At 35.6% G+C, this 15,305-nt stretch overlaps 1 protein-coding gene across 1 annotated transcript in view; it reads right to left on the bottom strand.

Moving 5' to 3' along the window:
* Nucleotides 1-15,305, bottom strand: part of MACROD2 (mono-ADP ribosylhydrolase 2) — a 2,133,612-nt gene that overhangs the window by 2,048,382 nt on the left and 69,925 nt on the right. The window contains exon 3 of the mRNA XM_045832893.1: nt 3,785-3,892. Coding sequence (XP_045688849.1) covers nt 3,785-3,892 — 108 coding nt within the window. The remainder of the gene's footprint in view (nt 1-3,784; nt 3,893-15,305) is intronic.

Here is a 15,305-nt window from a genome sequence, read left to right as displayed (position 1 = left end):
TATTATAATTATATGATGTCACATTTGAGGGAGGCTTGCACAGCTGAAGGTGAAGAGTAGAAAGAACTCTCTATACCATTTCTGCAATTTCCTATAATTATTTTGACATAAAAGTTTAAACAAACAAAAAAATCACTGGTACGAGAACCTGAATTTGAACTTGGGCCTGCCTGGCTCTAAAACTTGTGCTACTGCCCTGTGTACCCTACTGCTTACAATATCTATTTTATTAAAATATACTAAATATGCATTATTTCCTATAGAGAAGAATATAATATATAGAAGGCTCATCCTGGATTACATTTAAAGAAATCTATGGAAATTCAAAACACATTGGATTAGGAAAATAATTAAAATATTGAGTTATCTCATTCATGGCGAATAAGATCAGGCATTCCAATGTACTAACCTGGACACAGAAAGAGAACTTTAGACATCTGATAAAAGTGATGACTGGGCTGCTTTGGTACCTTGACTACAGGCACTGCCTCTCTTCCCTTCTCACCAGAGGCAGCCCCGGAGTTTCCTGCCATGTTGCTTGGTTCACCTGAAAGGCTAACAGCTGTTCATCTGCTTACACACCAGGCACCCAAACTGCACAGCAGAGAGCTGTAAGTAGTCATTACACTGTATATTTGGCAACTCTTTTCCATCTACCCAGGAACTTCCTGATGAAGTTATCCTTGTGAGATTCAGAACATGGCCAAATTATAATCGTCACAGCCAGAGAGGTGAGCTAAAGATGCCTGCCAGATGGTTTTTGGGAGTGAGTGATAGTTGCTTCTTGCCTTCATATTGATTCATCAAACTCTTGTACACAATGTGACAGCTATGAAAAAATTACATATACATGCAAGGACAAAGAATCAAAATAATGATGGAATATTTTCATGTTTGTGATGGTTTCCTGTTTCATGCCATTTTATTTCAATAAAAAACAGCAAAAATTATTTTTCATTTTCATTTATAGATCAAATATAAATCATTTTAACAAACAGAACCAAACTGGCTCATTGTGTCAAGTCCCCAATGCTGAATGTGCTATTGGTCAAAGGTGCTACAAATTCAATTGCATGTGCTTTATTTTAACAAATATACAGTATCAAGTGTTTTTTAAGAACATATGGGCAGGACATCACTATTGGAGCTAACATTAAAAATGAAAGTCTGTAGCCTCATGATGGAGATAAATGGATATACATTTAACAAACTTCAAGAAAAACTGTAATTACTGCTATTATTTAGTGTACTAATGTTGCAACTCAGTATTACACTAACAATAAAAAACAGACAACTCATGAAAGTGGTCTTCAGGTCTCTAAGAAGAAAGTACATGTCATCAGTTGTGCTCTACAGGAAAAAAAATAGAATCAATAGCTAAAAGTTACAAGAATATACAAAAAGTTTGTTTTATACACACACATACACACACACACACACACACACCCAAGAGCTTTTAAATATCTTAAGAATATCATGCTAAGTGAAATAAGTCAGACAGAAAATGGAGATGGACAGAGACTTGACTTGGGGTGAGAACACACAGTATAGTTTACAGATGATGTGTTGTGGAATTGTGAACCTGAAGCCTGTGTAATTTTGTTAACCAGTGTCACCCCAATAAATTCAATATAAAGGAAAAAAAATAAAGAAGTCCGACAAAAAGGTCAAGAACCATATGATTTCACTCATGCGGGATATAAAAGTGAAAGCAGCAAATGTACAAACAAGAAAAACAAACAGAAACTCATAGACATAGACAACAGCATGGTGGTTACCAGAGGGAAGAAGGAGGGTAGTGAAGGGTAAAAGATATCAAATATATTGTAACAGAAAATTTTAACTTTGGGTGGTAAACACACAATGCAATATACAGATGATGTATTGTAGAAAAGTATACTTGAAACCTATATAATTTTGTTAACCAGTGTCACTCCAATAAATTTTTAAAAAATAAAAATAATTTTATATTAAAGCTCAAATGTATGGCATTATAAATCATTGACAACTTCATAATGCAGTGATATCTGATTAAATCTCTGTACTTGAGAGGAGTTCATGAACTTTCCAGGAGCCTGTCTCCTCCAGAGGCCCCACAGACCAGAGGACAGCATCCTGACCTCCATGCAACAAATGAAGAATCTGCAGAGACTAGATATGAGAGACACTTGTACTCTGTGAAGGAATCTGAAGATGGAATTCTATTCAAAAGGAGTGGTTCATATTGGGTGGACATTAAATCACTGGAAGATCCTCTCAAATACTTTTATATTTTAGAGAGGTAGTAGAGGAGAAAAGAAGTACAGAGGTATCAGAAGAACAGAAAGCAAAAAAACTGAGCTCTGATTATGGCAAAGCAGATACAGTACAAAGCAACTGAGAGCCCATTCTGAGGGAAGAAAAGCTGACTAGGCTTTCAGACTTCCTGCAAAGTTGCCAGAACTATGCTAAAATACTCCATCATGAATAATATTCCAGTTCTTCATGAGACCCTTCTGTTTCTCTGCCAAGGATGTTCCTACTGCACTGTGTTAATTTAATCATCGCCAGGGAGAAACTTAAGACAAACTTGGATTTTACCTGAATCCTGTACCTGTGGAAAACAGGAACATTCAAGAAATTAACCCCTTCCACTCATCCCCACAGGACTTATATAAAATTCATGAACAACCAACTGCTTGTAACCTATGACAAAACCAAGACCCAGACCCTACAAATTTCCATTCTTTGACTCATAAATAATTAGCTGAACTATTTGTCCCCATCAACTACTCTGGTTGGTCAATGTCTAGACTTGATCAAATTTTAGTCAGGTTTCTTCCAAGCTATTGAGCTTTGGCCCATCCTTGAGAATGGAAGGTAAAGAACTGCTCCTTAATAACCTCTCTCAAGAATCAGATGACCTCAGGAGAAAACATTCCCTGATCAACTGTCTGATCATACCATCCAATCATCCCACTGCTCCATATCCAATTCTTTTTTGCCTACTTACTCTTCTCTAGAAAAAAAAAGTCCTATTTGTTTAACCTTTGAGGTACTTCTAAATCTCATGGTTGAAGTGGTTCTTCCTATTGCAATATTCTTCCTTCCTTCTGTTATTGCGATAGCCCTACTCCCCTTAGAAAAATAACATTTTTAAATAAAATCAACATTTATTTTTATAGAATCACAACTATGACATATTTTTTTGATATGTAACCACATAGTAAAATACATAGGACATCCAGAGCACCACAAATAACAGTTATTATTCCATGTTCAACCATGATATTATTTACATAATTAATTGTTCAAATAATAAAAATAAAGCATTTCATCACTAACATGAAAAGTTGAAACCAAAGAACTGAGGTTTGAAAATCACAAACAAAATTTTTTTATATTTCACTTTTGTCTGGTATAATTCAATCATCTCTTAATAAGCTATTCTAAAGAAAGAAGCTTGATAAACTTGTTTTTATTTTGGCCAATTGTTAAGCATAAAACCAGCACTAATACAGCTGTTAGATTTCTTTCTAAAGAATGTTCTGCAACAATCTATTGCTTTTCCATTGGTCCAACTGGTCTCAACTTGGCATGGATACTATGTAGAGTTAGCACATTAACTGTGGCACATACACAAAAATAAATCCTCAATGTTTTTAAAGACCAAGGGAAATATATTAAGACATTTCTATACCAGGAACCTTTTTCTAAAATACTTATATTCCTGTTTATGAAAAAAATATTCTTAAATAATAAATACTTGTAAAACAAATACATCACAAACAAATCAACTACTCACCTGCATTGACTATCGCATCTACCTCTAGCAATGTGATGTCACCTCTATAGAGAGAAACTTTTTCATTCAAATTTTTCTTCACCTGTGATGTTTCCTGAGTATTTTCTTCTGTAATAAAGAAACAACATATATTAATAATATTCTTAATTTAATAAAGATAATTTTGATACAAACGCCTATATGAGTCACACTCTGATATAGTAGACAAGTAGAAATACATAAGTGTCAAAGGTGTGGCTTATTCTCTACATATCATGTATTCCTAAATACAAATATAGAATCACATAAATAATAAGCATTCATTAAATGTGGGCAAGTTACACTGGTCAACAAAAAAATTCAATGTTTATTACCATTACTAAAATATCAATTTTAAAATAATATTCTGTAGTACCAGTTTCACAGGGAGATAAGAAAAAGATATGCAAATATTAAAACAAAATAAATTTTTACATGAATGAGCTTAATTCTATTTTGTTACAGTTACCTAGAAGACACTCTTGAAAAGAATATTTACTCAGAACAAATACATGTAGCTTCAGCTCACTGTTACTTCTAATTAACAAGCTGTCCATCAGAATAAATTGGATTAATAATATTTGAATGTGTAAAACTACCCATTTCTTAACAAACTGTATTAATCTTTCACTCAGAAGCCACTGATAAATTTAAAAGAGAAATAGCTCTGTCCTGCAGACAACACCTGCAAAGTGGTATAATTAAAACAAGCCAAACATTACATTCTAAAACATGAAATATTTCTAAACATTTTAGAGAAATACTCAAACTTGAATTTTCATTTATTTTTAACAAATAGTAATATAATACTAAGACATATTAAAGAAAGCCATATAAAATATTTTAAAATACATTAAAATGTTATGCTTAAAGATTTTTTAATATATTTTATTGATTATGCTGTTATAGTTGTCCCATTTCCTCCCTTCATTGCCCTCGACCCTGCACACCCTCTCCCAACCACATTCCCCGCCTTTAGTTCATGTCCATGTGTCATAAGTTCTTTAGCTTCTACATTTCCCATACTATTCTTGCCTTCCCCCTATTTTCTACCTACCATCTATGCTCCTTATTCTCTATAACTTTTCCTCCTCTCTGCTCCTCCCACTCCCCTGTTGCTAACCCTCCATGTGATCTCCATTTCTGTGGGTCTGCTCTTGTTCTAGTTGTTTGCTTAGTTTCTTTTGGTTTTTGTTTTAGGTGTGGTTGTTAATAATTGTGAGTTTGCTGTCCTTTTACTATACATGTTTTTTATCTTCTTTTTCTTAGATAAATCCCTTTAACATTTCATATAATAAGGGCTTGGTGATGATGAACTCCTTTAACTTGGCCTTATCTGGGAAGCACTTTATCTGCCCTTCCATTATAAATGATAGCTTTGCTAGATAGAGCAATCTTGGATATATGTCCTTGTCTTTCATGACTTGGAATACTTCTTTCCAGCCCCTTCGTTCCTGCAAAGTCTCTTTTGAGAAATCAGCTGGCAGTCTGATGGGAACTCCTTTGTAGGTAATTGTCTCCTTTTCTCTTGCTACTTCTAGGATTCTCTCCTTCATTTTTACCTTGGCTAATGTAATTATGATGTGCCTTGCTGTGTTCCTCCTTGGGTCCAACTTCTTTGGGACTCTCTGAGCTTCCTGGATTTTCTAGAAGTCTATTTCCTTTGCCAGATTGGGGTAGTTCTCCCTTATTATTTGTTCAAATAACTTTTCCACTTGTTGCTCTTCCTCTTCCCCTTCTGGTACCCCTATAATTCAGATGTTGGAGCATTTGAAGATGTCCTGGAGGTTCCTAAGCCTCTTCTCGGGCTTTTTTTGAATACTTGGTTCTTCATTCTTTTCTGTTTGGTTATTTCTTTCTTCCTTCTGGTCCTCTCCATCGATTTGAGTCCCAGTTTTCTTCCCATCGCTATTGGTTCCCTATGCATTTCCCTTCATTTCACTTAGCATAGCCTTCATTTTTTCATCTAATTTGCGATCAAATTCAACCAATTCTGTGATCATCCTGATCACCAGTGCTTTGAACTGTGCATCTGATAGGTTGGCTATCTCTTAGTCACTTAGTTCTATTTGCTGTGGAGCTTTGATCTGTTCTTCCATTTGGGACATTTTTTTTTGTCTTGTTGTGCCTGTTACATATGAAGGATAGAGCCTTAAGTGTTCACCAGAGCAGGTCAACCCAGCAGCTGGGTTGTGACACTGTTTGTGGGGGAGGGGTCAGAGAGGGAACAATGGTGCTTGCTCCACTCTCTGTCAGATTTCAGTCCCTTCTACTACTTCCCCCAAGCAAACTGTGTCTTTCTGGTGCTGATTCCCATGTGGGTGGGCTTGTGTATGTTCTAGGACCCTGTGGTCTCTCCAACGAACTATCCTGTGAGGTTGGGTGTCTCTCCCTGAACTTCAACCCCCACAGGTGTTTTCAATCGGTGTTTTAAGACCTTATTTCCCCACACTGGAGCCCTGGGTTACACAGTCTGTCTAGCTCCCCAGTTTTGCCTGGTTAACCTGTGTGCACCAATGTGGGACTGCCCAGTCAACCAGCCACCTTGCATGCCATGCCCCACTTCACAATCTCTGCCTTGCTGGGTCTGCCTGTTGCTGTCTTGCATGCCCGGAGTTTGTCAACTGCTTCCTTATGCACCCGGTGCCATCACTTTTTTTGTGGTGACCCCTCTCCACCTGGCTGCCCAACTACACCCCAACTACTGGTCTGGATGAATATGTCTATTTTAACTCCTCAGTTGTCGGACTTCCATACAGTTCAATTTTCTGTCACTTCTGGTTGTTATTTTGTTTCTATATTTTTGTTGTCCTTATTTTGGTTGTGCAAGGAGGCACAGTGTGTCTACCTATGCCTCCATCTTGGCCAGAAGTAAAAAAAGTTTATTAATATAACTTCTAAACTGACTATGAATGCCAACTTTTTAAAATATTTATGAACTGTGCAAATCTTGCCATAGGGAAGATAATGCTATTAATTAACTATGACACTGAGGTTAGCATGAAATTTTGAGGTATCTCAGTGATTAGAGGTGACAAGTTACCAGTCACTTAAATAGTCTTTGCATTCACATAGACAAAGAAAAGTTGTTTCCAACCAAGTATCAATATATTTATTATCATTATTAAATATTCCCTATCGGTGAAAGAGACTGGATTTTGTGTGCTCTTACCAAGCTGCCAGTGACTGACTCAATGACAAAGACTTGGAACCAGAAGACCTTGAATTCAAAATCCAACCAAATTCTATTCTTACTACTTTTACCAAAGTACAAAGTCCTGTTTTCCAATTAAAGATGTTGGATGACAACAAATATTTGGTGTCTTTGTCAAAAAATTCTGGGTATTTGGACCATTTGAACCTAGAAACTATGAAGATTTCTCATTGATGATAAGTTTCAGAACTCCATCATTCATTAAATTGATAAGCATGTCTCAAATGAAACAAAAGGTTAAAGTTTTCAACTTGGGAGAAAGAATTAAGGATTCTTAATCCATTCTCTAGTTGCATTTATTTATTTTATTTGTTTGTTTTAGAGAGAGATAGGAAGAGGAGACAGGGAGAGAGAGAAACATCCATTTGGTGTTCCAGTTCTTTATGCACTCATTGGTTGATTCTGACATGTACCCTGACTACGGGGTCAAACCTGAAGCCTGGGCATATCAGGATGACTTTCTAACCAACTGAGCTACCTGGCCAGGGCCTCTAGTTATATTTAGTTTTGAAAAATGTTTCTTCATTTTCTCCTGAAGAATTATGTACATAATATTGCATTTGGAGTAATGTGACTTTTAAACATATGTGACAATAAATCATATATATTTCTTTCTCAAAAAATTAAATATTGGTATTGGAAAGCATAAAAGTTTAACCATTTATACCACAGTTCAGTTTTCTTAAATCATAATTTCTCACCTGCAAATTTAAAAATGGGGTATTTTGAGATTAAATAAATGTTCAAGCAGTTGAACATACTATATTGAATAAATATACTACTGTGACATGACAGTCAGGTAAGTTACAAATTAGAATTATCAACATTATGAAGAAATATTTTTACTGACTTCTGACCAAGCTGGAGGCGTAGGTAGATACACTTTGCCTACGTGCACAACCAAAAGAAGGACAACAACAAATTTAAAAACAAAAAATAACCAGAAATGCCAGAAAATCAAACTGTATGGGAGAACCAAGGAGTTAAAGAAGAAACATTCATTCAGACTAGCAGGAAGTGGGGAGATGGGCAGCCAGGGCAGAGAAGACTCACAGCAAGGTGGCAGATGGCAAAGCAGGCAATCCCACATTTGTGTGCAGATAAAATGGAAGGAAAAACTGGGGAACAAGACAGACTATGCAACCCAAGGTTCCAGCACAGGGAAATAAAGCCTCAAAGCCTCTGGCTGTAAAATTCTGTGGGGGTTGTGGTGGTGAGGAAAACTCCCAGCCTCACAGGAGAATTCATTGAAGAGACCCATGGGGTCCTAGAATGTACACAAACCCACTCACCTGGGAATCAGCACCAGAAGGGCCCATTCTGCTTGTGAGTAGCAGGGAAGTGACTGAAAGAGGATGAGTGCCAAGCAAGTGGCATTGTGCCCACTCTGACCCCTCCCCCACATAGAACATCACAATGCAGCAAAGTGGGTCACCTCACCCTGGCCAAACCCTAAACCTCTGCCCCTTACAACATAACAGGTACACCAAGACATGTACCGTAACAGGTACACCAAAATAGGGCCCACATGAAAGAAAAAATCAAAACTCCAAAAATAGAATGAACAATGAAGAGGTAGCCAACCTATCAGATGCAGAGTTCAAAACACTGATAATCAGGATGTTCACAGAAATGGTTGAGTATGGTTACAGAATAGAGAAAACAATGAAGGCTATGAAAAGTGAAATAAAGAAAAATATACAGGGAACCAACAGTGAAAGAAAGGAAACCATGACTCACATCATCTATTTGGCACAGAAGGAAGAAATAAACATTCAGCTAGAACACAATGAGGAAACAAAAATTTTAAAAAATGATGAGAGGCTTAGGAACCTCCAGGACAACTTTAAATGTTCCAACATCTGAATCATAGGGGTGCCAGAAGGAGAAGAGCAAGAAATTGAAAACTATTTGGACAGATAATGAAGGAGAACTTCCCTAATCTGGCACAGGAAATAGACATCCAGAAAATCCAGGAAGCTTAGAGAGTCCCAAAAAAGTTGGACCCAAGGAAGCATGCACGGAGGGACATCATCATTACACTACCCAAGATTCAAGATAAGGAGAGAATCTTAAAAGCAGCAAGAGAAAAGGAGACAGTTACCTACAAAGGAGTGCCCATAAGATTATCAGCAATTTTCTCAAAAGAAACCTTGCAGACAAGAAGGGGCTGGAAAGGAGAATTCAAAGTCATGAAGGCAAGGACCTACATCCAAGCATACTCTATCCAGCAAAGCTATCATTTAGAATGGAGGGGCAGATAAAGTGCTTCCCAGATAAGGCCAAGTTAAAGGAGTTCATCAGCACCAAGCCCTTATTATATGAAATGTTACAGGGACTTATCTTTAAAAAAAGATAAAAAATATGAATAGTAAAATGACAACAAACTCACAACTATCAACAACTGAACCTAAAAAAAATAAAAAACAAAAGCAAACTAAGCAAACAACTAGAACAGGAACAGAATCACAGAAATAGAGATCACATGGAGGGTTAACAGTGGGGAGGGGGAGAGCGGAGAATGGGGGAAAGGTACAAGGAATAAGAAACATAAATGGTAGGTACAAAGGAGACAGAGGGAAGTTAAAAACAGTATAGGAAATGGAGAAGCCAAAGACTTTATATGTATGACCCGTGGATATGAACTAAGGGGGGAGAATGCTGGTGGGAAGGGCAGAGGGGAATAAAGTGGAGAAAAAAAATGGGACAACTGTAATAGCATAATCAGTAAAATATATTTAAAATGAAACAAATATTTTTATCTCTCATTTTAAAAATTCACATGAGCATCTTTTTTCCTCATAACCAGACTTATACTTGCTGCCCAATTCCTCACATGATTCATCAAAAAGGCAGGAATGTACTCAAAAGCTACAACTTACAACATTAATAATTATCAGTAGTTCTTTGAACAATAAACCAAAACCAAATGGAATATTTATCACCACCAACTGTTTTCTATAAATACAGCAATATAAATTACCACTGGAGACCACTTCTTTTATTTGAGTATCAGTGCACTGCCTTCCTTTTCACACAACTGTGTTTCATCAACCCTGATCCCAAACTATCTTTCCCATAACCTGGATCTTCAATAATAAGTAGGACAGAACATTGACAACTGTCATTCCCTCCCAAGCATTCTGGATGTACACAAAGCACCAATTCACATTTTGTATATCATTGGCTTTATCCAACTGCAAGCTGAGATATCTGTCAGTGTACACATATGATAAAAATTGTTCTTCCAGATTGTATACTGTTGATATTATTTTAAAAAATAGATAGACAATAATGTGGTAAAAAACAGATTTTTTTCAAAAATGACTACAACAAGGGGAAAGAGACCTCAGTATAGAACTGGGCTCAATAACAAATACAGTAAGAATAAGTGGGGATTTATAGCCAAGCAAAAAAGTAGGGATCAACAGAAGGAAAATTACTAAGAGGAAACATTGGGGATGGAGAGAAACTGTGGTTAAACAAACAGGATTCTTGCTGCAGGCAGGCCAGGGTGATCAGATATAACCAGGAGAATGAAGGAGGGTATAGAATTTGATCAAATACTAAGGGTGATTAGAATTCAAGAGTAGTGAATAGTAGTAGCTTCTCTAAGCTGATTAGGAAGGATTCTTGCTAAAACTGGACTATGCAGGTCTGGCAAGGACGGACCAACTCCAGAAAAGGGCTTAGTGGAATCTCACTAAAGTTTAGTTAAAAAGAGAGTCTTTGTCAATCTGTCCTCTCATTCAATGAAAAAAGAGGCATTTTCCTTTCCTTTGATCAATGTAAATCCATTTCTCATTATGTTGCCCTTTGTTCATTAAGGACAAACTAAACCAACAATTGAGAGTTGGTAGTAGAGGATATGGATAGGTGGTGTGAGCAATCAGACATTTAGTGAGAAGAATGTCTATGAAAATAAAAAGACTAGAATAAAAATAAAAATAGATTAGAAAAATAAAAATAAAGATCAATGAGTGGAACTGACTAAAAATCCAGTTTATGAGTACAGAGGGTCAATAGTTAAGATTTCTTTATGTTGGGGTAGAAGCATCTTTCACATTTTGAATGCCCTTGGTGATGGCATCAGGTGTGTTAGAGAATTTTCTGAAGGGCCCACACAACAGCAGGCATAAGGCTGACCATATATGATCTATTGTGGTGATTTCTTTGAAGTTTATACCAGGTCATCCGGTTTCAGCTTGCAGGGCTTCAGAAAAGGGCAGTTTTACTTCTCAAAGATGCCAAATCAGAAGGAGAGAAGAAAAATTCAAAACATTTTCAAAAAATTCAAAAGGAAACTAGAATTGACAAAATGTTCAAGTAGTAAATAGAACTGGAATTTAATAACCTACAGGGGTACACTATAGTTTTCCACAGAAACATAAAATTTTTCTCTAGCATCACCCTCCTTTTTTATTCTTATTTACAGATTAAGTCTGGTGTCATTAGAGCTGGCCTAATTATTTATGTAAGTGCAGCAAGAATGGTAATTGACCACTTAGGTCTTTTGAGTTTGCTTTCCTGTAACTTTTAATAAAGAATCTCAGATAAGACTTTTTAAAACTTAATAGGAAACTAAGCCAAGAACTCACCACTAGATTGAACCACTAGATTGAACTCACCCATATATTTAGGTGAATTCTTCTACTCAAATTTCCCAAAATACCCTTAAAGTTTCTGGGCTTGCCAGAAAGTAAATGTCCATATTCATCAGTAAGGCCGAGAACCCAAATATAAGACTGTTTTCTTTTTTTTTTCAAAAGGGCTTTATAAGCATTAGCTCTATAAAGTCAACCTTAGTTCCTTAACTGTCTGGTAATATCTGATTCTATACATTGTTCTCAAATATGATGTCCCAATCAAAGTCTTGGTTATACAACTAATTTTTTCAATTATGTCCTGTTACAAGAAAGACAGATTCTTACTGAGCTTTACAAATAATTTGGTTGCCACAAAAACAAGAATACTCAAAAGTTTCTGAATTCTGAAGAGATTGGCAGGGAAAAAAACTATTTCTATTTACTAACGTACAAATCTACTAAACTGTCATGAGTTATAGACAGCTTGAAAAAGAGAAATGGGATTCCTTAAATAAATCATTAAATAACCAGCAATCTTCCAAAACAACAACCATAAAAATCATAATCACTCCTCATTAGTTCATTCAGTTTCATGTAAATGACTCTTTTTGTCCTAGCACCATTTAATGCATTAAAATGACAAGCAAAAAAAAAAAACCCACATATTTTTCTTACTCCATTAAGCAATCTTATATGAGATCTATTGCCTTCAGAAGCCTGTATGTTCCCCAGAGTACCTGTCAAAGTCCTTTACATGGATCTCTGAAATAGTCACTTTTTTTTGTTGAAGACAAAGTACTCTTTTCTGTAGCTGATTTCAAAAGCTTTCAGGGAAAAATCAGAGTGTAACAAAAACTATCCATGGATGATAAAAGACATAAAATAGCCATGGTTAAAGATCTGAGGGCAGTGTATTATAAAAATGAAGCAATTGATGAGGAACTCGATTATTTCTATGATATACAATGCCTAAGTAACTAGAATTATAATAGGTAAGATTACACCAGGACATATCATGGACAAAAAAGGTTATGGAATATTTCTATTAGCTTCATACAATTTTTGAAATATCTATATTAATAATATTTAGCCATACAAATACAACCTAGGGAAGGTTAATCATCACTTCTTATTTGACAATGTTTCCCATGCAATTTAACATATCAACTAAACAAAATTATTTTTAATATTACTTTTTAATAAAGTGATATAATGGAGCTTTGAGATTTTCCAGGGTTTCTCTGGAAAATATCAATTTCAGTTCTAAATCAAGATTTCATTTAAGATTTGATTTGAGGGAGTTGTCAAAAATGTTAACAGGTTTGAACAGTTGATTAAATAGGATTATAGATTACTATAAAACAATACTTTGATTCTCTTAAACAGATATGATAAAGACAACATAAAACACAGAAAATTATTTTGATAAAATATAGGCTCCTTTTGGCCTAGGCTGATTATTTTAAATCTTTTACAATCTCTTACTAAGAACAGACCTAAGATGTGGTGTATATATACTTTGAAATATCTGTCAGCCACAAAAAAAAAAAAGGAAAGAAATCTTACAATTTGCAACAACATGGATGGACATAGAAGGTATTATGGTAAAATAAATCATAGAAAGACAAATACTATATTATTTCACTTATAAGTGGAATCAAAATAAACAAAATAAATGAACAAACAAAACTAAAACAAACTCGTAGAGGAAAAATTATGGTGGCCAGATAGGAGGAGGTTTGGAGAAAATGGGTGAAAAAATTAAAAAGTACAAACTGCCAATTATAAAAATAGTTATGGGGGATATAGAATATAGCATAGGGTATATAGTCAATATTATTATAATAACTATGCATGTTATCATATGGATGCTAGACTTATCGAGGAGATAACTTATAAATGTCTAATCACTCACTATGTTGTACACCTGAAACTAATATACTAGTGCATGTGAACTGTAATGGAGAACAAATTTTTAAAAATTAAAAAAAGAATAATAATCCAAGGAATCTTTATCATTATAACAGACAGGAAAAAACCTAACTCTAATTTTGCATCAGCACATCATTGGGTTCATTTTTTAAAAAAACTTAATAAATAAATCCATTCAATTTTAGCCAACTTGATCACATAAAAAATTCTCTTCTTCAAACCTTTGATAACTCTCTCTATCCATTCAGGTTTTATCCTGTTATTTTCCTCTTTCCCATACTGGAATAACCAGTGATCTTTTTTTTTCCCCTTTATTTAGGACAAAACAACTATTTACCTTAAAAACAACAAAAATCCTTCATTCCTCACAAACTTGGCAGACAAAGTTGCTTCTCTTCACATTTATTACCTTTAGTAGTTTTGTATATATTAATTATAATTTTTAACCATCAGTACCCTTTGTTTTATAGTAGCAATTTTCAACCTTTTTCATCTCATGGCACACACAAACTAATTACTAAAAATCTGCGGCACACCAAAAAATATATTTTTGCCAATCTAACAAAAATATAGGTATAATTTTGTGGATAAAAGACTTAAATATAAATCATGACACCATAAAAGTACTAGAGGAAAGCATAGGCAGTCAAATTTCAGCAATACTTTTGCCAATATAGCTCCAAGGGCAAGAAAACCAAAGGAAAAAATTAACAAATGGGACTCCATCAAATTAAAGAGCTTCTGCACAGCTAAAAAAAATCATTAAAATGAAAAGGGAACTGATTGTATGGTAGAACATATTTGCCAGTGATATATTGGACAAGGGTTTGATCTCCAAAATATATAAAGAATTCATATGACACATCACCAGGAAGACAAACAAACAATCCAATAAAAAAAAAAAAGAGCAAAGAACCTAAAGAGACAGTTCTCCAAGGAGGACATACAGAGGGCCCAGAAACATATGAAAAGATGCTCAATGTCACTAGCCATCAGAGAGATGCAAATTAAAACCACAATAAAATATCACCTCACACCTGTCAGAATGGCCATCATTAATAAATCAACAAACAAGAAGTGCTGGCAAGGTTGTGGAGAAAATTAACCCTAGTGCACTGTTGGTAGAAAAGCAGACTGGTGCAGCCATTGTGGAAAACAGTATGGAATTTCCTCAAAAAACTAAAAATGGAACTGCCTTTTGACTCAGCGATTCCATTGCTGGAAATATACCATAAGAATACTGAAATGAGAGGGATGCCGGCCAGCAGTATCCATCACTGCTGCAGATGCTCGAGATATGAGAAAACATACATATGGACTAGCGAGTCCTGTGGAGGAATAGGAACAGCATGCCACTCTCTCTAGTGGAGAGCGCCCCAATACGCCGCCTGAGTAGGCTTTTATTAAGCCTACTTAGATACAGATACAGTTTGTTGATTACAATCTGGCAGGGAAGATCAAACAAATAGGTAGCTTTCAAAGGGACTGGCAGAACTCCCGCTGGGATTCTGGGCAGAGTTTGGGGTTTTATCACTTAAAAGGCTATAGGACCTAAAAGGCTAGTTTTGTTTCCTGCCTGTGCCTTCATATTATAATTCAAGTGCAACCTCCAGTAAGCAGGTCTCACAGGATCTTGCATATCCTATGCCTCAGGTCTAATTACCCTGGGGGTCTGTGAACTCTGGTCTGGACTGCACCACCCCTGTTATTTCCGCAGACCTGAGTCGGGCAGAGGAGACAAAGGCAGTCAGGAGACTTGGATTTCTCACAG

The sequence above is a fragment of the Phyllostomus hastatus genome, unplaced genomic scaffold (assembly GCF_019186645.2).
Source record: "Phyllostomus hastatus isolate PE091 unplaced genomic scaffold, TTU_PhHast_1.1 phas_contig_17, whole genome shotgun sequence".
NCBI lineage: Eukaryota > Metazoa > Chordata > Mammalia > Chiroptera > Phyllostomidae > Phyllostomus > Phyllostomus hastatus.
Note: the sequence above shows the minus strand (reverse complement) of the source record. Positions and strands in the feature narration are given on the sequence as shown.